General features: G+C 44.3%; 2 protein-coding genes across 5 annotated transcripts in view; both read left to right on the plus strand.

Moving 5' to 3' along the window:
- Positions 1 to 14798, plus strand: part of cspg5a (chondroitin sulfate proteoglycan 5a) — a 32838-nt gene extending 18040 nt beyond the window's left edge. The window contains exons 3-6 of one of the 4 annotated variants that reach the window (XM_062986069.1): positions 1124 to 1312; positions 4777 to 4855; positions 7963 to 8013; positions 12953 to 14798. In XM_062986069.1, coding sequence (XP_062842139.1) covers positions 1124 to 1312; positions 4777 to 4855; positions 7963 to 8013; positions 12953 to 13123 — 490 coding nt within the window. In that variant the 3' untranslated portion in view covers positions 13124 to 14798. The remainder of the gene's footprint in view (positions 1 to 1123; positions 1313 to 4776; positions 4856 to 7962; positions 8014 to 12952) is intronic. The other 3 variants (XM_062986070.1, XM_062986071.1, XM_062986072.1) reach the window with 3 other exon arrangements.
- A 2603-nt stretch (positions 14799 to 17401) lies between these two features.
- Positions 17402 to 24540, plus strand: ppox (protoporphyrinogen oxidase). Its single transcript, XM_062986076.1, has 13 exons — positions 17402 to 17603; positions 18132 to 18232; positions 18320 to 18454; positions 18587 to 18702; positions 18805 to 18937; positions 19430 to 19574; positions 19695 to 19888; positions 20104 to 20167; positions 20293 to 20411; positions 21167 to 21280; positions 23041 to 23190; positions 23501 to 23543; positions 24283 to 24540. Exons 2-13 carry the CDS (start codon positions 18149 to 18151, stop codon positions 24414 to 24416), a joined length of 1431 nt encoding a protein of 476 aa, XP_062842146.1. The 5' UTR covers positions 17402 to 17603; positions 18132 to 18148; the 3' UTR covers positions 24417 to 24540.
- Positions 24541 to 24806: the final 266 nt, after the last annotated feature.

Genomic DNA, 24806 nt, shown 5'->3' on the forward strand with positions numbered 1-24806 from the left:
GTACCTGCAGTGATCAGCCACCAATCAGCAGCCGATCAGTGGACAGATCAGGAACAGCACGCTGCATTTCATTAATGATTTTATTTATTTATTTGTATTTGTCCGAGTCCATCAGCTGGTTCGTGGCTCCCTGACTGGCGTCTGGTTGCTCTAAACTCTCGTGGACGAGTAGAAGAGCTGTTCTGGGTTCAGTAAAGCTGGTCAGGTTCTTTCTGAACGTTGATCTGCTAATGATAACAGTTTTAACGTTCTGGATCTTTGTAATTCACGGTTCCTCCGTCGATGGAAGGTTTTAAAGCGGCGCTGAACGATGAACACTGACCGCTGAACACTGACCGCTGAACGATGCTCTGTGAGACTCACGGTGACCCAGATTGTGAGAGATAACGCTGAAAGTGGTGAATTTTAATTTACCCTCTTCCAAGGATGAGCGTGAATAATGCAGACGCCGGCGCAGACGCTAAAACCAGCGGGTTAATCGAGTGGATCTGTTACTGACGGGTGGATCTGTGATCCTGTGTTTAATTCTCCTCTGATGCTCTAATAGATCTACAGGATTAGAATGAATGATTCCGGTTACATTTACAGCGCTTAGCGGACACTTTTACTCAAAGCTTCTTATGACTAAGACTGAAAACAGTTTAAGGAACTAGGATGGGGCTTGAACTGGCAAACTTCTGATTACTGGAGTATCTTAGCACCCCCTTAAGTCAAAGTTTGTACCTGGCTGCTACACTGCTGCAGTTACGCCCTTTGCTGGCTGATCGATGGATAATTGAGATCGGCGTGTGACTCTCCGTGCGTGATACAGATCTCCGTATGAAGCTGCCCGGTGCAGGTGAAAAGAAGCGGTCAGTGCTGCAAATGTGTGGGAAGGGGCGTGTGTCAGAGGCAGTACAGAGGAAACACCATGTGGGAATCAGATATGACTAAATTGGAGAGAAATGCATTAAAACACTCTTATTTAGTTTATTTGATGTGACTGGAGTGAGAGGGTGCAGCGCTGGTGAGGTTATCTATCGTCTCATGATTAGAATAACAGACGACGCCCCTCCGGTCGTTAATCCCTCGTTAGTTAAGTAGTTGATGATGTCATTAACGAACCCTTCGTTCCTCTGTGCAGGTGTAACATTCAGGACTACATGTGGCACAAAGGTTCCCGCTGTGAGTCGGTCATCACCGAGTTCCAGGTGATGTGTATCGCGGTGGGATCGTCGGCTCTCACCGTGCTGCTGCTCTTCATGATCGTCGTCTGTTTCGCCAAGAAGCTTCACGTCCTCAAAACCGAGAACAACAAGCTGCGCAAGCGCAGGTGAGCCTGCAGGGGGCACCAGGGCGGGGCGCTAGGGCAAAGCGCTGGGGGTGACGTTTTAAAGTCAGTTAATGTACCTCTGACAGGAATCCTGTTCCTGATTACATGTATGAATCCATACAGACGTGTAAATATGCTACATGGCCAAAAGTATTTGGACACATGACGTCCCGTTTCAAAAGCAAACAGTATTTAAACAGAGCTTGAACAACAGCCGCTCTTCTGAGGAGCTTGCAGCATTTGTAAGGGTGGGTGCTGATCGATCAGTCGGTGTTCCGGTTCATCTCAGAGCTGTTGAGTGGGGCTGAGCTCAGGACTCTGTGCAGGACGCTGGAGCCTTTCTTCACGTCTTTATAGAGCTCATGCTGGAACATTTATTACACCTGTTAGCGACAGGGGCGTCCCAATACTTTTGGCCATATAGTCTAATCAACTTTTTATATAAACAAATAAAATATAAACAAGTATTAATAATATTGTTATTGAAGCAGGAACTAACATAAAATCTGAATATTCAGATAAAGAGAGTAAAAAAAAACCAATAATAATAAATTATAGAATACAGAATATATATAATATATAAAATACAGAACTCAGGAGAGGAGGTGGTTTAGTTTGGTTAGAGGAGGCAGTTAGAGGAGGTGGTTTAGTTTGGTTAGAGGAGGTGGTTTAGTTTGGTTAGATGAGGCGGTTTAGTTTGGTTAGATTAGGCGGTTAGAGGAGGTGGTTTAGTTTGGTTAGAGGAGGCAGTTAGAGGAGGTGGTTTAGTTTGGTTAGAGGAGGTGGTTTAGTTTGGTTAGATGAGGCGGTTTAGTTTGGTTAGATTAGGCGGTTAGAGGAGGTGGTTTAGTTTGGTTAGATGAGGCGGTTTAGTTTGGTTAGATGAGGTGGTTAGAGGAGGTGGTTTAGTTTGGTTAGAGGAGGTGGTTTAGTTTGGTTAGATGAGGCGGTTTAGTTTGGTTAGATGAGGTGGTTAGAGGAGGTGGTTTAGTTTGGTTAGATGTGGCGGTTTAGTTTGGTTAGAGAAGGTGGTTTAGTTTGGTTAGAGGAGGCAGTTAGAGGAGGTGGTTTAGTTTGGTTAGAGGAGGTGGTTTAGTTTGGTTAGAGGAGGCGGTTAGAGGAGGTGGTTTAGTTTGGTTAGATGAGGCGGTTTAGTTTGGTTAGATGAGGTGGTTTAGTTTGGTTAGAGAAGGTGGTTTAGTTTGGTTAGATGAGGCGGTTTAGTTTGGTTAGAGAAGGTGGTTTAGTTTGGTTAGAGGAGGCAGTTAGAGGAGGTGGTTTAGTTTGGTTAGAGGAGGTGGTTTAGTTTGGTTAGAGGAGGCGGTTAGAGGAGGTGGTTTAGTTTGGTTAGATGAGGCGGTTTAGTTTGGTTAGATGAGGTGGTTTAGTTTGGTTAGAGGAGGTGGTTTAGTTTGGTTAGATGAGGCGGTTTAGTTTGGTTAGAGAAGGTGGTTTAGTTTGGTTAGAGGAGGCAGTTAGAGGAGGTGGTTTAGTTTGGTTAGAGGAGGTGGTTTAGTTTGGTTAGAGGAGGCGGTTAGAGGAGGTGGTTTAGTTTGGTTAGATGAGGCGGTTTAGTTTGGTTAGATGAGGTGGTTTAGTTTGGTTAGAGGAGGTGGTTTAGTTTGGTTAGATGAGGCGGTTTAGTTTGGTTAGAGAAGGTGGTTTAGTTTGGTTAGAGGAGGCAGTTAGAGGAGGTGGTTTAGTTTGGTTAGAGGAGGTGGTTTAGTTTGGTTAGAGGAGGCGGTTAGAGGAGGCGGTTTAGTTTGTTAGATGAGGCGGTTTAGTTTTGTTAGATGAGGTGGTTAGAGGAGGCGGTTTAGTTTGGTTAGATGAGGCGGTTTAGTTTGGTTAGATTAGGCGGTTAGAGGAGGTGGTTTAGTTTGGTTAGATGAGGCGGTTTAGTTTGGTTAGATGAGGTGGTTAGAGGAGGTGGTTTAGTTTGGTTAGAGGAGGCGGTTTAGTTTGGTTAGAGGAAGCGGTTTAGTTTGGTTAGATGAGGTGGTTTAGTTTGGTTAGAGAAGGTGGTTTAGTTTGGTTAGAGGAGGCAGTTAGAGGAGGTGGTTTAGTTTGGTTAGAGGAGGTGGTTTAGTTTGGTTAGATGAGGCCTTTAGAGGAGGCGGTTTAGTTTGGTTAGAGGAGGCGGTTAGAGGAGGCGGTTTAGTTTGGTTAGATGAGGTGGTTAGAGGAGGCGGTTTAGTTTTGTTAGATGAGGCGGTTTAGTTTTGTTAGATGAGGCGGTTAGAGGAGGTGGTTTAGTTTGGTTAGATGAGGTGGTTAGAGGAGGTGGTTTAGTTTGGTTAGATTAGGTGGTTTAGTTTGGTTAGATGAGGTGGTTTAGTTTGGTTAGATGAGGTGATTTAGTTTGGTTAGATGAGGTGGTTTAGTTTGGTTAGATGAGGTGGTTTAGTTTGGTTAGATGAGGTGGTTTAGTTTAGTTAGATGAGGTGGTTAGAGGAGGCGGTTTAGGATGATGAAGGTGGATCCCTGAGCGTTCGACACAACGGCGTCAGTGTGTCCGTCTGTAATCAGGTCAGCGAGCGACAGCAGACTGACCTACATACTCCTCACATACACAATACTGTACAGCACAGGGGGGACAGGGGGACGGGGGTCGCCCAAAAGTGAGAGGAGGGAGAGGAGGGAGGGGAGAGAGGGGCGAGAGGGGAGCACAAGCTCAGAAAGAGAAAATATAAAAACCCGAATCACGACCCATCACGAGAACCAGAGGAGACGAGAGAGGAAATGAAAGAGACGGAAGGAACCAGTTCCTCCAGAACCAGGACCAGGACCAGGGGGCAACACAGACACACACAGTACAGATATAAAACACTACAATAAATACCAGAGGGGGGCAGAGGGGGGCAGAGAGAGTGCAGTGATGGTCAGTACATGGTTCTGAGTAAATGATAAGTGAAATAAAACATGTCAGAACAGGAGGATACAGAGAGCGTGGGAGAAATTCCCACAGACATACTTTAAAATCTTGTGTTAAGCCTTCCCAGGAGAGTTGAGGCTGCTATGGCATCAAACGGAGGCGCAATTCTTTCTGCTGCTCCTCTTATTGAATAAAATACTCTATATGGTCAAAAATATTTGGACGCCAGGTGCCCAGGTGGTGCAGCTGTATAGTTGCCACCGGTCAGCTGGGCGCCATCTAGCGGATATAATTGGCAGTGCCTGCAGCAGACACGTCTCTGCTAGGGTGGGAGGACCGGACTATGTGGGTGGGGTCTTCAAACAGATTGACTACAATAAACTGTTTTTCACGTGTTTTTATTTTTTTGTTTATCATTTATTTTCACTCCCGATTCTTTACTGAATCTGATTCATATCTGCACTACCTGCACCCTTCTGTCCACCTCGTCATCCCTATTCATCCCATTTCATCCCTCCTCATCCGCCCATCTCTCTGTTCTCTCTCTCTCTCTGTGTGTGTGTGTGTGTGTGTGTGTGTGTGTGAGCAGCAGTAAGTACCGGGCGTCCTCGGAGCAGCACAACGATAATTTCTCTCTGTCCACCATCGCTGAGGGCTCCAACCCAAACGTAAGGAAACTGTGCGACTCGCCTCCTCATGCTCGTGCTTTGGCTTACTATGATAACATTATCTGTCAGGTAACGTCTTCTCCTGTCTCTCTCCCTGTCTCTCTCTCCCTGTCTCTCTCTCTCCATCCCCACATCCCTCGCCCGTCTCTCTCTCTGCATGCGTCTCTCTGAGGTGGAGCGAGGGGGGTGAGGAACGGTCAACAGCACAAAAAAACTCAGAGCGACTTTATTTTTCAGCTCAAAGAGCTTTCAGGCATCATCATCATCTGCATGGTTACCTGGGAGACAGTGCTGCCATAGCAACACTGTTACCAAGGAAGAAATCTTCTTCTCTGTAATCACAGACACACACACATGTATCCATACTCACACACACACACACACACACACACACACACACATGTATCCATACTCACACACACACACACACACACACGTATCCATACTCACACACACACACACACACACACACACACACATGTATGCACACACACACATACACGTATGCACACACACACACACACACACACACACACATGTATGCACACACACACACCCTCCTGCACCTCTCTCTCTCTCTCTGCATTACTGCATGCTGTGTTGCTCACTGCGCCTCCTGCAGGTTGGAGGAGTCACTGCTGCTGCTGCTGCATGGATGTGTGTGTGTGTGTGTGTGTGTGTTTGTGTGTGTGTGTGTGTGTTTATTTATGTGGCTCTTTTATCTTTGTTTATTTGTTTATCCTGTTTGTAATGGAACAGATTTGAAATGCTCTTTGGTTCGACATAACAGGTCGAGGTTTAAATAAAAACAAACAAAACAGGATAAACACCAGAGGTGCAACGCGGCCGGACGCTAGGCCAACACGCTTGGATAGCACTAAAGCTAACCGCTAACTTAGCGAGCAACTAACAGCGCAGCATTTCTCTTTAGTGGGATAACCATGATCTGATTCTGTAGCCTGAACTCAACGTTTTACCCCCTAACCCTAAACCTAACCCTAAACCTAACCCTAACCCTTATCATCTCTTTATTTTTCTTTTCCTGCAGCACTTACTCTTTTACACAACATGCTAACATGCTAAAGGTGTCAAAACACCACATGACACTAACAGAAACAAGGAAGTAAAGAAACAGCTTAGCCGACGATAAAATGTACACAACGCTCCTCGTTACACAGATCTAGTCGATTAGCTGAAGCAGTTTAGGTGTGTAAAGTTTGTTTCTATAGTTTTTTGTTTCTCATCATGAGTGCTTGTGTAGCGGCTCCGTTTAGCTGCTGCGTCCCAAACAACATCCTGTTCATGTAAATTCTATTACTATTTTTCTGACAACATTGAGGTAAGAAGAGTCAGGCGCTCACAAGGACACGATCGGCTGTGCCTGAGAGAGAGACGGTCAAAGGGGTTTTCCTTGTTCCTCATTGCTGCTGCAGTTGCGACCTCTGCTGGCTGAACGAGGTCTCTGCACGAGAGGATAGCAGTGCACGACTCTTTTTGATAGTCCGCTGCTCTCCCAGGCCAGGGAGGGAATCTGCAGCCATGGTGTGTGTGTGTGTGTGGGGGGTAGCGGATCAGAGCAGATCAGAGGGACGAGGAGAAGATTGTGTACGTTGGATTTTTAGCAGAACTGTTTCTTGTAGCTGCTAGTAAACAATTTCCACCCTGGTTTTCTGCTCTTCCACCTTAAATTTGCGTCAGTTACCCGACCTTCTTCCACCGTCGCTGAGATTAGATCAGAACCGTGTCTGATGTTTCCTCAGAACGTCTCATTGTCATCTCAGAGCTGCTGTTCGAGCTGCTTTCGGTTCCTCCGTCTGTCCTTCTCAGCCTCTCTGCTCCCGTTCACACTTGATCTTTTATTCCTTCTGTATCAGGATCGTTATGAATAAAACACGGTTCAAACCCGGGTCTTTGGGACCGCATGTACACTATTGTGTACAAAAAGTATTTGGACGCCTGATCGTGAACTTCTTGGACGTCCTGTGGGATGTTATTAGCTACAACAACAGTCACTCTTCTGTTACTTGGAAGCTTCTTACGACACTTTGAAGTACAGCTGTGTATGGGAATTTGTGCCTATCATCCCACAGCTGTTGAGTGGGGCTGAGCTCAGGTTGTAGGTTCCTCGAGGTTGGAGAACGTGAGCCTGCAGCTCCTGAAGCCAGATGTGACCCTGTAGTGAAAGTACACATCTGGAAATGTGCCGTGGCTGTAGGGAGTTAACCAGTGCAGACACCTCGACCGGCCAGCAGAGGTCATATTTGCGCAACGGCAGTGAAACCCTGTCAACCTTGTGCTCTCGGACCCGGCCGGTTGTGTCTGTTGGGTGCACGATGGTGGTGCTTCTGTCCTGGCCGGGTGCTGAACAAACACATTTGGCTGTGTCTGAGGGAGGGAGGGAGGGAGGGAGCAAATATGTATGCAAAAATGTAAATGTAAATATGAGCTCTGCTGGTTGCTCGAGCCACCCGCATGAGCGCTGAACGTCCCTGCAGCTGGAACAGCAGCTCCTAGTGTCTGTCTGAGGAGCGGGTGGTGGATGAATACAGAGAGAGTAGTGTGACCCTCCATCGCTGCTATGCCTCTCTGTAAGAATCCGCCGCTGGCTGGTGGCTTCTCGTTACAAGATTCTCATAATAACGAGCCCTAAATTGGCGCTGGCACACCTGAGCTGACAACCAATCTCAGCTCTGGTATTATCAGACCGGGCAGCAATACCGACAACGATAGACTCGTCCGAGGGTGGGAGTGCTGTAAAGATTCCTCATAATTGCTGCAATTACTCTCTCTGCTGGCTGATCGATGGTACTGCACAGAGACGGGGAATAACGGAGACTCTCCATGCATGATACGGATCTCCGTATGAAACAGTCGGTGCTGCACACGTGTGTCAGTCACGACCCTCCTCGGTCAGGAGTAGAGGAGAAATACGATTGGGGAACCGGATATGACTAAATTTGACTCAGATAATCAGACCAAGTGTGAAAGTTTCTTTAGTTCTTTTGTTCTGTCTCTCTGTTCTGATTTTCTCTCTCTCTGTCTGTCTGTCTGTCTGACTGAGTTCAGGTTATATGAGGTGTGTAATAATCTGCCCCCCCACATTTTAGAAAACCATGAGCAGATACACCTGGGAGACCAAAGAGGAGCCTGGCTTGGAGGTAAGACTCGCCCCACCTCTAAAAAGCCACGCCCATAGTACTAGCATCAGTCCTCATTGTGCTGTTCCCCTGAGCTAGTATATATATTTGCCATTTTTCCTTCCAATTTAGTCATATCCAATTCCCTGATTTGTATTTCACCTTTACTAATGCAGACCTCCATTCCTGAGCGAGGAGGGTCGTGAGGGACACACGCCCCCTTCGAGACTGCTTCTTTTCACCTCATACAGAGATCTGTATCGCGCACAGAAAGTCTCCGTTATCCCCTGTCTCTGTGCAGCGGCATCGATCAGCCAGAAGAGGGCGTAACTGCACAGAGACCCTTGCTAGATTATTATTATTATTTACGGGAAGCTCAGTTTGCTGACCTAAGCTGAAGTATAAATAGTTTTGGCCCCTCGGAGTAAACTTCGGGGATGTTGTTTGTATTTATAAAGCTGTAAAACCACCGCTTGGTTTGCCAAGTCAGAGCGGTGGATGATTTTTGCATAAACAACGTTTACTGGTGAGACCGAGACCGTTCGGCTAAATTGAAAGTAGAAAATAGTAACGGTACTCTGGCGGCCCTGGGTGCCGTGTTTCCACGTTGGGAAAAGTTCGGGAAGTTCGGGCGCCCCTGGTAAAACACGTTCCGACCTCCGGACAGTCCGAGATCGATGTTTATGAGCTCCCATGATCCTCTGGGAGCCGGTTGGTGTAATAAAGCACTGGAGGAAATGAAATGAATGCAGTGAATGGAGACGCGTCTCTGAGGACAGGAAACTGAGATGCTTTATACCCATCAGGCCAAATCACCCCCCCCCCCCCCCCCCCCCCCCACACACACACACACCCCGCCCCCCGACTGATCAATACAGCCAGAGTTAAAAGGTTTAGAGATGGCGATCTGCCCACACACACGCACACACGCACACACAGAGTCAGCAAAAGTAAGTGCCCCCCTCCTAATAGGCTCCTGGCACACCCGGTCCAGGATATTTTCCTGCCTCGTACCCAGGGTCTCCCTGACCGTACTGAAGCAGATATATTTTAGATTGGATTTATTGTTGCTGCACAGGTTTAGGGTTGTAGGGATGTAGGTTTGAACCTCGCCTCTGTGTCTGTGAGGAGGTTGAGCATGAGGATGAGGATGAGGAGGGTCTTGTTCAGGGTCTGTATAGGTTTGCTCCCTGACTCCTTTCCACCTAATAAAACACGTATGTAGATGGTTTGCTATAAACCCTTGGGTGGGTCGCGAGCCAAAAAACAGAGAAAAATAATAATAATTAAATAAACACAAAATAAACTTGTACACGAACGCCCTCTTGTGGAGGCTTTACGCTACATTCTGTAAACCACAGTGAGACCAGATCGCCATCGTTTTATTAATGAAGTATATTTCATCTTGGGTTTTGTTTTGACGGATCGTTTGTGTTGCCCGGGTTGCGGTAAAAATCCTGGACAAAATGTGGGTCATTTGTAAAACCCTGCTTTAAACAACCCCCAGTTGTGAGTGAACGTGTGGGTGTTGTGATGCCCCGTGGTAGACTGGCACCCTACCGAACACCCTAGTCAGTTCCTGTACTGCTTTTAATGCACCTGCTGAACTCAGACGTTCTTTAGAATGAATGACCAAAAGTGTTGGTGCCCCTGGTTGGCATGGCTAAGATCAAGAGTTTGATCACCAGTGATGGATGGCATAGCTCCACCCTACAGTTTGAGCTGGTTTTTTGGGCTGCACCGACTAGCTCATATCAGATAAACATGTGTGTTACCCGTCCAGACTGGTAGCTCATGTGTGACTGGAAATTTGAAGCCGGTCGTGGTGACTGCAGGTAACGAAAATGAAATCAAACTGAGGAAAAAAGCCAAACGAGAATCAATCAAGGAGAAAATGGATGAAGGTGCATTGAAACCAGTATTAAAATACAGTGATGACCCCAAACCTCCCCAAATATTGGAGCACCTTTACCTTTACTGATCTAAAAAAAATAAAAAATAATAGAAATAAACAAAAATTTTTCAGCTCTCTGGAGGAAACGATCCTGATGCTGAGAAGCCGTCGTATTCACACGTCCTGCCTGAAGTAACCATCTAGGGTCCTTCACCTTCAAGGGTAAATCTGAAGGGTCATGTGTGTGTAACAACTTTAGTTTCATGTCAGGGTTCGACTGTACAATTTAAAGAATTAAAAAGTGTGAAAATTAGTACTGAATTGTGGGACAGAGTGAGGTGGAAACACAGCAGGATGCTACAGAGCTTAGATTAACCAGATTAACCAAGAAAACAATCATTGTGCGGGAAATAAAAGTGACTGAAGGGGGCTCTGAGGTGGCATTGTAAGTGCGGCCTCTGCTGACCGGTCAGGGTTGCTGTAAGACCTCGTCCTGAAGCGAGAAGCGGCTGTGATTGTGTCTGAGGGGGTGCAGGACAGCCTCGACCCTTGAGTGGCGGCAGCATCTTGAGAAAGATCAGCTCCAACTAATTAGTACTAGTCTGGGTGAAGGGGGGGTCCCATTTTAAAAAAATCGATTGCAGTAATGGTAGAAATGAGTCAGAACCCTCGTCTTGGTCAGAGCGTGGACGCCAGTTCACTTCTCACTGGACAATCACTGCAGTGATGACTGAAACAAGCTGCCTGAGATGTTTACGATAGAAGACCAGTTTGTTGACCAGTATGTGGCCTGTTTTTCTTCTATTTTGATGGTTTTGCTGGTGTACCGTGGTACCTTTCCCAGGCTCAGTAAACTCCAACCTGACCGTAGCAACACTGGTGCTTCATTCATAACGTTACCAGTGTGGGTTACTGGTAGCCCAGTGTTGGCAGTGACACGGCGTTCATTACAGCCCCGCTGATGCTGGATCAACACTGGAACCATGTGTGTCGTAAACAAAGTAGATTTAAAAATGATTTAGCCAGTTCTGGTGCCCAACACCTGACGCTTGCTACCTTACTCAAACTGGTTTCTTCTGTTTATTTTTGGCATTTTCTCCTAAGTTTAGTCGTTTCCTGCTCTGCCCCAGCCTGTGTGGGGTTCCCACATACAGCCGTATTCCTCTCTGCATTATGTGAATCCGCCACCACTTGTTTCAGCACCCAGACCAGGAGAACCCCATCCAATCCTCCCTCCCTGAGACACACCCGATCGTGTCTGCTGGACACCCGGCTAGGTCAGTGGGGCCACTAAGATCCGAACTGTCGAGCTCAAACTCGTCACAGTAATGAGCTAGTGTTTTAGATCTGCGCTTCCCAACCTATTTTGTACCACGGACCGGTTTCATATACGATATAAATTCAGACCGGCGGGGGCGAGGGGAATGATGATTTAAAATAAAATGATTTCACGAGCAGAATAAAAAACACAAAGTGCATAATAATACTGCTCACCAATAATGGGAACCCTGAGCTTTGTTTTTTTCGCTCATTTTAGCTTTAGCTTGTGGGCTTCATTCTTTGGTATCATGACTGAAATAGGTTTGTGTCAAACACATCAAGAAAAACAGACAGATGTTATTAAAAGAGAATTTGTTTTTTCTAAATAAAACATCTTTCAGAGTGTGATTGTAAATAAAACCAAAAAATGTATTATTTATTCTTTCTGACCACTGCTTTAGGCTATTCTGTAAGGTTAAGCTAAATATGTTGAGCTGAATGCTTGTTTGCATTTCCTTCAGGTTTTTGTAAACAGTGTGATTAATAACTGAACTTGTGATTAATATTGATGGTTATTCCACAAAGAGAAATCACTCAGTACTGCAGAGGAGCTTCTATCATGATATTAGCTTTAAATATATCAAATAAACGCAGTAAATGGAAGTAAATGTGTGTGTGTGTGTGTGCTGTTTCTCAGAGGGCTGGATGGCTAACGGGGGTTAGCATGAATGCATGTACACTGATTTAAACACCTCCGTCCCATCCAACCCTAATTTACCACACATTTACTTTATTTAAATCAAGCTCAAATAAACCAGCTCCTGTCCTGCAGTTTATTTCACTCCTGCTTGTGCTTCGTTTTAACCGCAGCGTGAATCATAACACCCAAATCCACTCGATTCATTTGAATCACTAATACAAAGTGGTTCAGTTGAACAAAATGTTTTGCGAATTAATTTCCCTGGCTTATCCAAGCACGAATCGGTTCACATGATTCAGTTAAAATAATAATCATTATTTCATACAGCAAATCGAATAATATCAAATATATTCACACGATTCTTTCAGAGGATGAATAAAAAAGGATCCGATTATAAATCGGTTCACATATTTTGAATCATTTGAGAGTCGATTCGTTTCATTTAAGTAAAATTGCGTTTCCAAAACGAATCAAATGTGAATCGATTCACTACTAAGAGACATTTAAAAATCCTGCTTGTAAAGGTTTCTCTAACGCCCGCTGCTCTTTTTTGGCTTCATTTTATTATATTATACGTGTTTTATTCACTCTGAACCTCTGGATGTTCGTTTTTATTGCTGCTGTTGTGTATTTGAGAATAGAATCGGGTTGGAAGGTGCAGGTAAGAAGGTAAAAAAGTGTGAAGGTTGGAATGTGTTCAGTAACAATGATCATTTATCATGTTCCTGTTGTTAGAATCACCTTCACTGTATGGACAAAAGTATTGAGACATGGTCAGGTGTCCAAATACTTTTGGCCATACAGTGTATGTTTAAATGCAGGTGCTGTCACAGTGGTCATTCTAAATAATCCAGATGAATAACTGCATATGGATGGACAGACTGAGCTTAGCAGTGTGGTTATATTTTCGTCTTCACTCTACGTCTTTATGATAAACTATACTGAGCTCTGAGGTAGTGATTCAGATCTGAGTCTGTACAATACTGATAGACCTTACAAAGACATGACATGTTAGAGGGTTTTCTGGACAGGATGTCAATAGTTAAACTTCTCAGCTGGTCTGTAACCTCGCTAACAGCGGTTTTATTACGGCTTTTACCCTTCAGGACGATCCTAATGCCCAGAATAAACTGGAGGACGCGGTGAAGTCGCCCCCGCCCAAAGAGGACGAGTCTCTGAACATCCAGAACTCGCTCACCCCCAAACACGAGAACCACAAGCCGCTGGGTGAGGAGAACTCCTCTGAGGTGAACTCGCTGCAGAACAACATGATGTAGAAGATCAGACATGATCGACCACACCCGTTCACCTTCACCTGCACAGGGTCTGTAACTCCGCCCCCATAACCCTAACACCCAATCAGAGTGTATCTGAGAAGTCCCTTTATTAGTCTGTCCACTTTTGTCTCCTCCCTCACACACACACACACACACACACACACACGTGATGGGCTTTACGATTCATTTTTCAGATTTGATTCTTGTGAATTTATAGTCTAAGTGACTCAAACTTGATTCATTGATTCATTCAGAACGTTAACCATGATTAACATTAACACTTTTAAACCCGATGGCGTCCACTAGAGTCGTGTAACCGAACACTGCCGCCACATTTCTGGCTCCACACGTGTCAAACCAAAGCATGGCAGAAATGTTCCTGCGTTTTTTATCACACCGAGCCTCGAGCTTTAATCGTAGCTCATTAGCTAACGGATCGTTCTTGCCGGGTGAGCTACAGAGCTTGTGTTTGACCAATCAGTGACGTTCAGCAGAGCAAACTCCGCCCCCTTAAATTAAAAACTGTATTAAAGAGGGGGTCCGAGGTCTCTTACAATTAAACTGACATTGTTTATGATCTACAGTGTGGGACCAAGGCTAGCGTTACCAGTATATGAATCAATTTATCACTGTAAACACAATTAGATTCATACAGATAAATACATATGCAACCATAAAAACACATTTTTTAAATGTCCATATTGGTATAAATCTGTTTATCTTGATGTAGGAACTCAAATCAGCCCCGGTTCCTCTGAGAGAACACAAACTAAAAAATGTTATATCCACAATCTATGGCCCTAAGTTCCCTTTAAATGGTAAAGTTAAAGGGTCATAAAATAAAGTCAAATATTTAGATACAAACAGCAATTAATTCACTCCTGAAACACTCAATTCACTTGATTCATTTGAATCACTATCAAAAAGCGGTTCAGTTGAACAAAGTGTTTTGCAAATTCATTTTTTTGGGCTTATCTACACACGAATCGGTTCACATGATTCACTTAAAGGAATGATTGCATATAACAAAACAATTCACACCATTATTTCAGAGGATGAATAAAAAGGAACCGATTACAAATCACTCGGTTCACTCAGTTCGTCCTGAAGAGTCGTTTGAATCCACGTTCGAATCATTTGAGAGTCGACTCGTTTCATTTAAGTGAAATTGCGGTTAAAAAACGAATCAAATTTGAATCGATTCACTTATAAGAGGGGTTTAGAAAAAAAACCTAAACAAGTTGCCCATCACACACACACACGCACACACACACACACACACACACACACACACACACACACACACACACACACACCCCCTTCCTGACTACCTGATCTCTGGCATGCGTCAGTGTGTTTTGTAAAAAAGAATTTAAAGAATCGATATTATGGGGTTTCAAGTATAAACTGTTGTGATAGAAAGTATAAAAAAGCTACTGAGAGGATTTTGATGTTTAATGTCTGACTAATTCAGTGAGTGTGAATAAATATATAATTAATGAATTAATGAGAATAATATTGATGCTTGGATTGATATCAAGAAAAAACAGCAGTGTGTGTGTGTCCTCGTTTTATTGCTGTGATTTCTAATCCTTTGATGTACTTGTTTTTATTTTGTACTTTTTTGGGGAAAAAAATCCACACACTTGTTGAAATAAAATCTTTTTAACATGAACCACCGAGTCTCAGTCTGGGTTCCTGCTCCACATCTCCGGCTCTTAGGGGACGAGAATTCCACATCAGTCTTTTATTTTTGTGGTTTTTGTTTTGTTTTCATACTTTTTTCTCTTTCTTGCTGCTCTTGCTTTCTCTGTTGCTTAATTTTTAATTCCAGTCTATTCCCTGTTGACGTCTTTATCAATTTTTTCCTTCTGTTTGTTTTTCCTTTCGTCTATTCATATTTCCTTTCCTTTTCTCCCCTTTTTTCCTTTTCTATTCCTCTTCATTTTCTCTGCATCAGTTCCCTTAATGCATTTATGGGTGTGATATCTCTCATGTATATGCAACACACTAGAGATGCTGTAACCATGGAAACACCTGCTGATGCTGCAGAGCCGAGACAGAGATCTTTGCTTTTATGTTTACACCATTTAGCAGTAAATCTTTTATCCAAAGGAGCCTACAATTGTGTATAAATACAATCCAAGCGATGGAGAGTTAAGGGCCTTGTTTAAGGGCTCAGCAGCCACAACCTACCAATGGTTGGGCTTGAACCAGCAATGTTCTGAATACTAGCCTCATACCTTAATCCTTATATTTGTGAAGCTGTGGTGCCTTGGTCACTAGTCAAGAAGGATAACCGTATTTAGGTACAGTTTGGGCCAATGTGGGATTACAGATTTAAAAACGTACTGAACCGAGCAGTGGAAAAGGGGCACCGGATACTTCATTATAATACGATTATTTTATTTTAATTTTATATGAATCCGTGTGTGTTTAAATACCTCTGAACACACAAGCTCCAGACCAAGTGATTACATTAGCATGCTTAATTAGCCTCTCTTGAACACACACACACACGCACTCACACACACACACACACACACACACACACACACACAGTTTGCATGTTATAAAATTAATTACGCGTCCTTTGCTGCCCTCTGCTGGTTGAAATTAATAATGCACACTTAGAGCAACACTACTTTCCAAACTGGAGTGATACAAAAGATCAACAGGCAGTGTAAGTGCCGCACAGCTAATACTTCGGTTCGATCTTTGTTTGGTATGTTCTCCCATGCCAACATTGATTTCCTTTTGGTACCTAAATTTCACCTCACCGCAGTAGGTAAATTGGCAGCTCTTAATATGAGCGAGTGGAAAATGTGCCCCGTGATGGACTGAAGCTTTGCGAGGTGGGTGTTTCTGTCTTGCGCCAGGTATCCACTCCGACCCCGACCAGGGTAAATCAGTTAATGAAATTGCATGCGTGAATTAATGTATTCATATCTGGTAATTACAGCGTAATGCGTATTTCAGACCAACAGGAGGCGCTAAAATACACATACCTCTACAATGCTTACTATTAAGAAGGAGAAGAAGCTCTCGGACTTGTTAGGGAAATACTAAATAACTCCATAACCACTACATAAGCGCACTATGTAGTGTAGATATTAATGACTGTTTCCATGTTTCTAGTGCACTTTATACTTATATCTGTGCGATTTAGAATACAACCGCTGTCCTACTGGTGTGACAGATCCATTGCTGTGCAAAAGTGCAGAATGTAAATCAGGTACAAACTTGCATTTCCGATCAATTAATATGAATAATCGAGATGTTAAATGTTGTTACTGTGTGAATTTTTATAAAAACGTTTTTACCGAGTACCGTGTACATTCAGAAATGTTCGATCGAAACATTAAAACATCACCTTCTCACTCATGATTATTATTAACATGTTTATTATCAACAGTCTTGGATGTAACTGTTTACTATTTTGTGGTTTCTACATCCCACATGCAGGGTATAACCAAAAGTTTCTGGACACTATTGGCTTTTATTATTTTTTCCAACAGATTTTGGAAACATGACTGCAGGGATTCAACGGTTTTATGAAGTAGAGTCCTAAATTTAAGTAAGAAAACAACTCACAGTCGGTGTTCCAATTCATTTACTGTGCGATTGGTTTGAAATTAAGGTCCTGTGCAGCACAGATATACTGAGTTTGCTTTGTGACATGTCTGGTACAGGAAAGGTCCTTCCCTAAAGTATAGCACCAGATTTCTCCTCCCTCATCCAAACTATCATCACCATCCCACACCAACTGTCCCTCCTTCAGGTGGCACAAAGCATTTGGGTCGAAACTCTTCTGGTCACTTAAATCCACAAATCCAGCAACAAACCTGTAATATAAACAAATATAATCCGCTTTTATCAGATCAGTGAGTTTCTTGTAATATAAATAAACTGTGTTATTCCAATAAAATAATTAGCATCAATAATCGATTCATAATTTAAATCTCTGCTGTTCTGTGGGCAGGTCAGTGCACTCTCAGTGCAGGTCCCAGGCCTGGATAAAGTAAGCAGGGTTGTGTCAGGAAGCTGCTAGATCAGGTTTACGGACCAGAATGATTCACCGTGGCAATGCCTAAATACAGGAGAAGCCAAAAGAAAACCAATTATGAATTATTAAAATAATTCATGAGTTAAATATGAATATAAATATGTAATTAAATGTAATAAAACAATTCTTTACATTACCACTCAGTACAATCTTTATTCACTTTATTGTAGTTTCTTCTGTTTTCAGTTTGTACTCATGTTTCATCCTGATAAACACAAAGCTGTTTTCTTATCACGCAGTCCCACCCTGACACACACACACACACACACACACACACACACACACACACACACACACACACACACACACAGAGCGCTCAGTTTTTTCTTACACGTTTATTTTCAGGATTCTTCATCGTTTCTCTGCAGTAAAGACAAAAACGAGTCACATCAGCACTTTTAATTCCACACAGCGGTGAGATGATTTATTTTTCATTTCTTCTTTTATTGGTTTATTTCACTTTTATGAACTAAATGTTTAGAGCAGATTCACCCAGAACGTAGTGCTTTATGTTATTTATATTGATGGATGTAGAGAGTTTAAAGGCCTGAAGTCTGTAAGTGTAACGTGAGTATTTGCACTGAAGGAGATTTAATAAGAAACACTGAAGCACTTTTACAGTCAGTGTCAGTTTAACTCCTCCAATTCAGGTCAAACCAAACGTAATGAGATCAGGAGGGTAGCACAGGGGTAAATTACGCCTGCCCACTGCTGCTGGGTTCGAATCCAGGGTTTGAATCTCCAGCGGTGCTATCGTCCGGTCGGGCATCTGCATACACTGACATGATTGGTAACTGTACGTCTGAGGGTGGCATTAGATTAGCGATCTATCCAGGGTGTGAGGCTGAGGTTCCTGTACCCTCTGCGACCCTGACCTGGATAAAGCAGTATTTATACTTACAGCTCATCTAAAGTCTAAAGAATGTGTGTGTGTGTTTACAGGTGTGTGTGAATGCAGTATGAAGTGTGTGGCGGTTCTCGGAGGGGGGGTCGGGGGTCTCTCTGCAGCTTTTTACCTCAGCCAGAGTTCACAGGTCTCCAAGGTAAACGTCGTTAGACAGGCTCGTTTTCCTGCCGTGTGTAATTACTGTAAATAAATGAATAAATCATCTGTTGTGCTGTTGGTGTAGGTGGTGCTGTTGGAGGCCAGCTCCAGGTTCGGAGGGTGGGTCAGCTCCACTCAGAGGGAGGATGGGGCTGTGTTCGAGCACGGACCCAGGGGGGTTCGACCGGCCGGAGCAGTGGGGAGGAATTCCTTAAACATGGTACTGTTAGTGATTTCATTACTAGGTTGTGCCCAGTGATTCCGGGGAAACTGGACCCACTGCGGCCCTGACCAGGATGAAACTGTTGGTGCATGAAACTTTTAAACTGTGAATGTTTTTCCTCTTGCTCAGGTGTCTGATCTGGGATTAGAAAGCGAGATCCTGCCGGTTCCGGCCGACCACGTGGCGTCGAGGAACCGCTTCCTGTACGTGAGGGGTCAGTTACATAAGATGCCCTCCGGTCTCAGGTACCGTCTCTCGCCGCACCGCGTGGTTCACGCCCACGTCTCACCTGGAAGCGCTGTTACGGGTTTGGTGATTGATTTTGCTTCTGTGTTATGGTTTTTCAGCGGAGCGGTGCGGACGGTTCCTCCGTTCTCCCGTCCCATCATGCCGAGCGTGATGAAGGAGGTGCTGGTGAGGAGGAGGAAGCACGAGGACGAGTCTATTCACTCCTTCTTCTCCAGGAGGCTCAGCCCTGAGGTGAGGAGCAATCACTCCTCCCAGTTTAAGATCAAGTCTTTATGGGGCTTTCGGCTTGACTTTGTAACGTACCCTTATAATTCAGGATTAAACCAGCACAGCCCAGCTTAAACCAGTAACAGATCAGTACTGGGCGGCAGAAACCAGCTGGGTGCTCTGTAGTGGCGCTCGGCTCTGAGACCCGGGTTTAAATCTCGGTTGGGCATCTACACAGACATGACTGGCTGCGTTTGGGGGGGGGGGGGGGGGGGGGGGGATTGGGGATTGATTCCCTGCGATGGGTGTTCCTGCCTTGTACCCAGTGTTTCCAGTGGAACCGGACCCGCCGTGACACTGACCAGGATGACTCAATAATGAAAATGAGAACTAAAATAAAGCATTACATCTCATTACTGTGTGTGTGTGTGTGTGTGTGTGTGTGTGTGTGTGTGTGTGTGTGTGTGTGTGTGTGTGTGTGTGTGTGTGTGTGTGTGTGTGTGTGTGTGTGTGTAGTTAGCAGATATAGCTGTGGATTCGTTATGTCGGGGCGTGTTTGCGGGCGACAGTAAGCGGTTGAGCGTCCGGTCCTGTTTCCCGCCGCTGTACAGAGCCGAACAGCAGTGGGGCTCCATCGTACTGGGCATGCTCATGGGAACAGGTAACGTTCATCATCACGACTATATCAATATATTTATATGTATTTATATAACGTGGACTCTGGGGTACACAAACTTGTGCGAAAGATCTAAACCGGTGTATTATTGTGTGTTGTGTTTAGAGAAGTCGGGCACAGTGGGCACCTCCGCCCTGGCACAGAGGGCAAAGAGAGAATCGTGGAGCCAGTGGTCTCTGAAACGAGGGATGCAGACCCTGCCCGACGCCCTGGCGGAAACGCTGAAGGGTAGAGAACGTGTGGAGATTCATCAGAGCGCCCCCGTCAGGAGCCTGAACCACACTGCAGGAGGCTGGGAGGTGAGGGCGCTTAGCTCTTTGGTGGTGGGGGGGTCCTGTCCGGGGTGTGTAACTGCGTTGTGCCCAGTGATTCTAAAGAAACCACGCCCACTGCAACCCTGACCAGGATAAACCTGTAGTTAACCTGGGGATGTTTATTATCACATTTTCTTAATTTTTAACGTTGATGGATGAATCAGGTGTGCTTTAATTTTTTCTGGACTCTTTTTCGACAGATTAAATTAGAGGACGAGGTCACGTTAAGAGCTGATCATGTGATTTCTGCTCTACCTGCATCAGGTAAACACACACACACACACACACACACACACACACACACAGTACGTACAGGTCTTATAGTACAGTGCGTAAAATGATATTGTGTGTGTGTGTGTGTGTGTGTGTGTGTGTGTGTGTGTGTGTAGTGCTGGCCTCGTTACTGCCCCCTGCTGCCCATATTTTATCAGAACAGCTGTGTAAGGTTGGTACAGCGAGTGTTGGGATGGTGAACCTGGAGTTCGAAGGATCTGTGTTACCTGTGATGGTCAGTATCACCATCACACTCACCATCACACTCACCATCACACCCATTATCTCACTCACCATGTCCCATCATTTATGACCACTAAACCTCTGTTCATTTAGAGATTAATCATACATTTTAACATCCTGTATGTTCTGTTCTCATTTAATAACCAAATCATATGTTAATGTGGCTAATTTTCCCTATTTGCGTTGTGCCAAGTTTGGACATACTCAATGCCCCTGTGCCTCCTGGTGTCCTCTGCTTGCCAAACAACACCCACTAGCCGCCGGTTGCATTCTCACACTTCTCTCTCTGTATTCTTCTGCTGCTTGTGCCAACCCCTCCACCAGGCAGCAGGTGTCACTGTTGCAGCAGCAAGTACATCAAACCTCAACCAATGGGTGTCCCTCCCATCAGTGCCCATCCAGGCTGGTAGAGACTTGATCTCAAGACTAGGCGGTGTTGGGGGAGCGTTTTAGAATGTTTTCCATGTTTTAGCTTTTATTTTGTGAGCTGGGGTGGCTTAACAATGAGAGTCACGCTGCTGGTAACAGCACTGCCTTAGATCCGGGGGTTCGAATCATGGGCTGGGCTCACAGAGAGGGTGTTATGTGAACCTAGCCATTAGGGAGAGGGGGCACAGATCAGTGCACCCTTAGTGCAGGTTCCAAGCCCAGATAAATAGTAGGGTTGCATCAGGAAGAGGATCAAATGCCTTTATTGTTCTGTAATATGTTTTAAAAAGGTGTGTGTGTGTGTGTGTGTGTGTGTAGGGATTTGGACACTTGGTGCCCTCTTCGGAGGACAGAGGAATTTTAGGAGTGGTGTACGACTCATTAGCATATCCACAACACAACCGGAGAGGAGACCTTACAACCAGACTCACAGTAAGCACACACACACACACACACACACACACACACACACACACACACTTGTTTCCTGTGTTATATAAACTCTTATAAAAGAAATCGATTTCTCACAAACAAAAATATACACACACACACCTACACTTATAAACCCACACACACACACACACACACACACACACACACAGAAGAATTAAAGGTTCTGACGCCGTTTCTAACTATAACCTAACACACACTACACAGTTTTCAGCCTGATTTTCCAGTCACCGCCTCATTTACAGAAGGTTCACGAGTCTCCACTCGGTGGGGGAGTAGATCCACCACACGCCCGTCATAGTGCTTTATACTAGTTACCACCCAGCGATGAGAAACAGCCAATAGGAGAGCAGGAGACACCCGACAGCCGGCACCAACATTCAGGGGATTAAATCCTAAAATCCTCTTACTGGTGACTGGTGCCGGCCTGAGCACCATCATGTTATACTGACCGTGTGAGACTCAAATCTCTAGGAATAACAACAGCTCAGCCTTCAGGCCAAACAAGTTCACAGATTGGCAGATCATCTGGTTTGGGTTGCATTACTAACTCCCGGGTTCCAAACTGTCTCTTAATGCGAACTCAGCATGATATATTAAATAAAGCTTTATGAATTTAGTTTCCTTGGTCCAAATTACAACTCCAGTAATGATATCTGAGCTTGTTGGGCTACCTGGAGGCTCCTTGAATGCTGACTGGTGTGTTATGAATAATAATATAAAGTTTATCTGTGTATTAGAACAGGATTTGTGTTTATAATGAAGGCGCACGGTGCAACACCTAATCCTGATCTGATCGAGCTGGAACTCACACACTGTAAACAATTACACACTCCAGATCATTCAGCTCCTCTTTACTCCCTCCATCCCACTCCATTATTACCAGATAAAAAAACTCTTACGCAACTTCTCCATTAAGAACTCAGGTCAAAAATAGCCTGCAGCTCAGCCAACGGTGCAAAATCCCTAAATTATTCACCCCTCCTGATCCTGAACCATGATAAATGTAAGAGGGTCGTGTTCACCGCTCTGTTCTTACTCTGTTCTCTCACACGATCACACACAGAAGCGTCTAATTTAAAGAGAAAAGTCACGTCCCATTATTTTCTACCAGCAAGACAAAATGACGCTCAGATTTTTTAAGGTGTCTCCCTCGTACCCCTGAAATAATTCCCTGTTGCGTGTTGCAGTGGGGCCGGCACGGTGGCTCGTTGGGTAGCACTGGGTTCAATCCCCAGGTGGAGCGGTCCGGGTCCTTTCTGTGTGGAGTTTGCATGTTCTCCCCGTGTCTGTGTGGGATTCCTCCGGGTGCTCCGGTTTCCTCCCACAGTCCAAAAACATGCAGTCAGGTTAACTGGAGACACTGAATTGCCCTATAGGTGAATGGGTGTGTGTGTGTGTGTGTGTGTGTGTGTGTCTGCCCTGTGATGGACTGGCGCCCTGTCCAGGGTGTTACTGTGTGTCTTGCACCCATTGAAAAGCTGGGAAAGGCTCCAGCACCCCCCTGTGTCCCTAATTGGATAAGCAGTTAAGAAAGTGAGTGTTGCAGTGGTAGCTCAGTGTTTTAAGTACTGTACTATTAATTAGAGGATGAGGAGTTTGGTATGTTCTCCCGGTGTGGGTATAGGTTCTTTCAAAATTATATAAGCTATTAAATTAAGAACATTTAAATGTGAGTGATTTCAGACACGTGCATTTTATATGTATTATAATCGTGTGTGTGTGTGTGTGTGTGTGTGTAGGTGATGATGGGAGGTGCATGGTTCGAGGAGACCTTCGGACTTCCAGCTGAGGTGAAGGATACGGTTCTGATGGATCGAGCGGTCAAGGCTCTGAGGTCACACCTGGGTATCACAGCCTCACCTGTATGGAGTAAAGCTGCTGTATTACAGGTGAGTGTCTGTGGTGTAGTGTGGTGTAGTGTGTAGAGTGAGATTTGGGACACAGCCGCTTTCAATACCGCTGATTTATATGATATTTTTTTATTATATATGTAATTCAAATGAGTCTCAGTCTCAAATGAGTTCCTCTGCTGACCACTAGGGGTCCTAACCTCCATTTCTGCTTCATTTTTTGTTGTTTTCTTTCCACTTTCATGTCCTTTCTGTCCAATAAGCTGAAGGTCACGTGTCCACATACTTTTGGCCATAAAGTTGCTGCTAAAACAGAGTTGATTTATAAAATATTTTGTGTTTTGTTTAGAACTGTATTCCACAGTATCACCTGGGACACTGGAAACGACTGGGTAAGAAAAATCTATCAGTTTATAACAACCAGCTTAAAATAACCAGTTTATTAGAACCAGCTTATAAGAGCCAGCTGATAGTCTTTAAGAACCAACTTCTAAGAACCAGCTAATAAGAACCGGTTTATAAGAACCAGTTTATATGAACCAGTTTATAGGAACAGCTTATAGGAACCAGTTTATAGGAACCAGTTTATAAGAACCAGCTTATAGGAACCAGTTTATAGGAACCAGTTTATGAGAACCAGCTTTTACTAACCAGTTTATAGGAACCAGTTTATGAGAACCAGCTTTTACTAACCAGTTTATATGAACCTGTTTATAAGAACCAGCTTATTAGAATCGGTTTATAAGAACCAGCTTATAAGAACCAGTTTATTAGAATCGGTTTATAGGAACCAGCTTATTAGAACCAGTTTATAAGAACCAAAAGAAGTCATTCGGATTGAGTGACGAAACGTATCTCTACAACAAACTTGTGTCCAGATGAACTGATTCAACTTTGTGGATTTGTCTACCTGGATTATTGAGCATGCATCAACAGATTTATAAGAACCAGTTTATATGAACCTGTTTATAAGAACTAGCTTTGTGTTCTATATATCTGTGTGGTCGATCAGTCATGTTTTGGCTCATTTGTGTATATATTTAGATATATAACATTAATAATTGTGTAGAATGGTGTATATGATGACTTAAACAGCACCGCAGTAATAAAACTCTTGTGATTTCTGTGCAGAGACGATGAGGAGGTATATCAGCGATCACGCTCTTCCTCTCACGCTGGCCGGAGCTTCGTACGATGGCGTTTCTGTTAACGACGTCATATTCAGTGGGCGCACAGCGGCGGAGGGAATTGTGGGTAAAATCTAAGTTCTCCACCGTATCTCAGTAAGACTGTCGGACCTTCACGTGTCTACGATCGTCTAAGCTATGAAGCGGGTCGATGTGAAGCGCTCGGCTGCTTTTACTAAATAAACACGACGTCATGAATGTACCAACCTGGAATCACGGATCTGTTTTTATTTTACACACATTTAATCATTTGCTTCCTCTGAATCACTGAATTATTAATCCATTTGTTAAATGAGTTTGTGCCACGACTTCTTGCAAGTGCACCTGGCTGCAGAGCCCCATGAGTCCAGGTCTCTGGAGCTCCACTATTGGACGTTAGGTTTTAGGGTTTTGTGTTTCCATGAGAACTGAATTGAAGTACTTTTCAAATGATGACTTTATAGTTTATGTTAATGCTATAATCGTGTT

This window comes from Trichomycterus rosablanca, chromosome 23, assembly GCF_030014385.1.
Source record: "Trichomycterus rosablanca isolate fTriRos1 chromosome 23, fTriRos1.hap1, whole genome shotgun sequence".
Taxonomy (NCBI): domain Eukaryota; kingdom Metazoa; phylum Chordata; class Actinopteri; order Siluriformes; family Trichomycteridae; genus Trichomycterus; species Trichomycterus rosablanca.

Excerpts from the sequence above, each read along its gene's own strand:
- ppox (XM_062986076.1), top strand. The coding sequence starts at position 18,149 with ATGAAGTGTGTGGCGGTTCTCGGAGGGGGGGTCGGGGGTCTCTCTGCA. Across the intron at positions 18,938-19,429 it reads CCAGGAGGCTCAGCCCTGAG|TTAGCAGATATAGCTGTGGA; the intron begins GTGAGGAGCAAT and ends GTGTGTGTGTAG. Across the intron at positions 23,544-24,282 it reads GGGACACTGGAAACGACTGG|AGACGATGAGGAGGTATATC; the intron begins GTAAGAAAAATC and ends ATTTCTGTGCAG.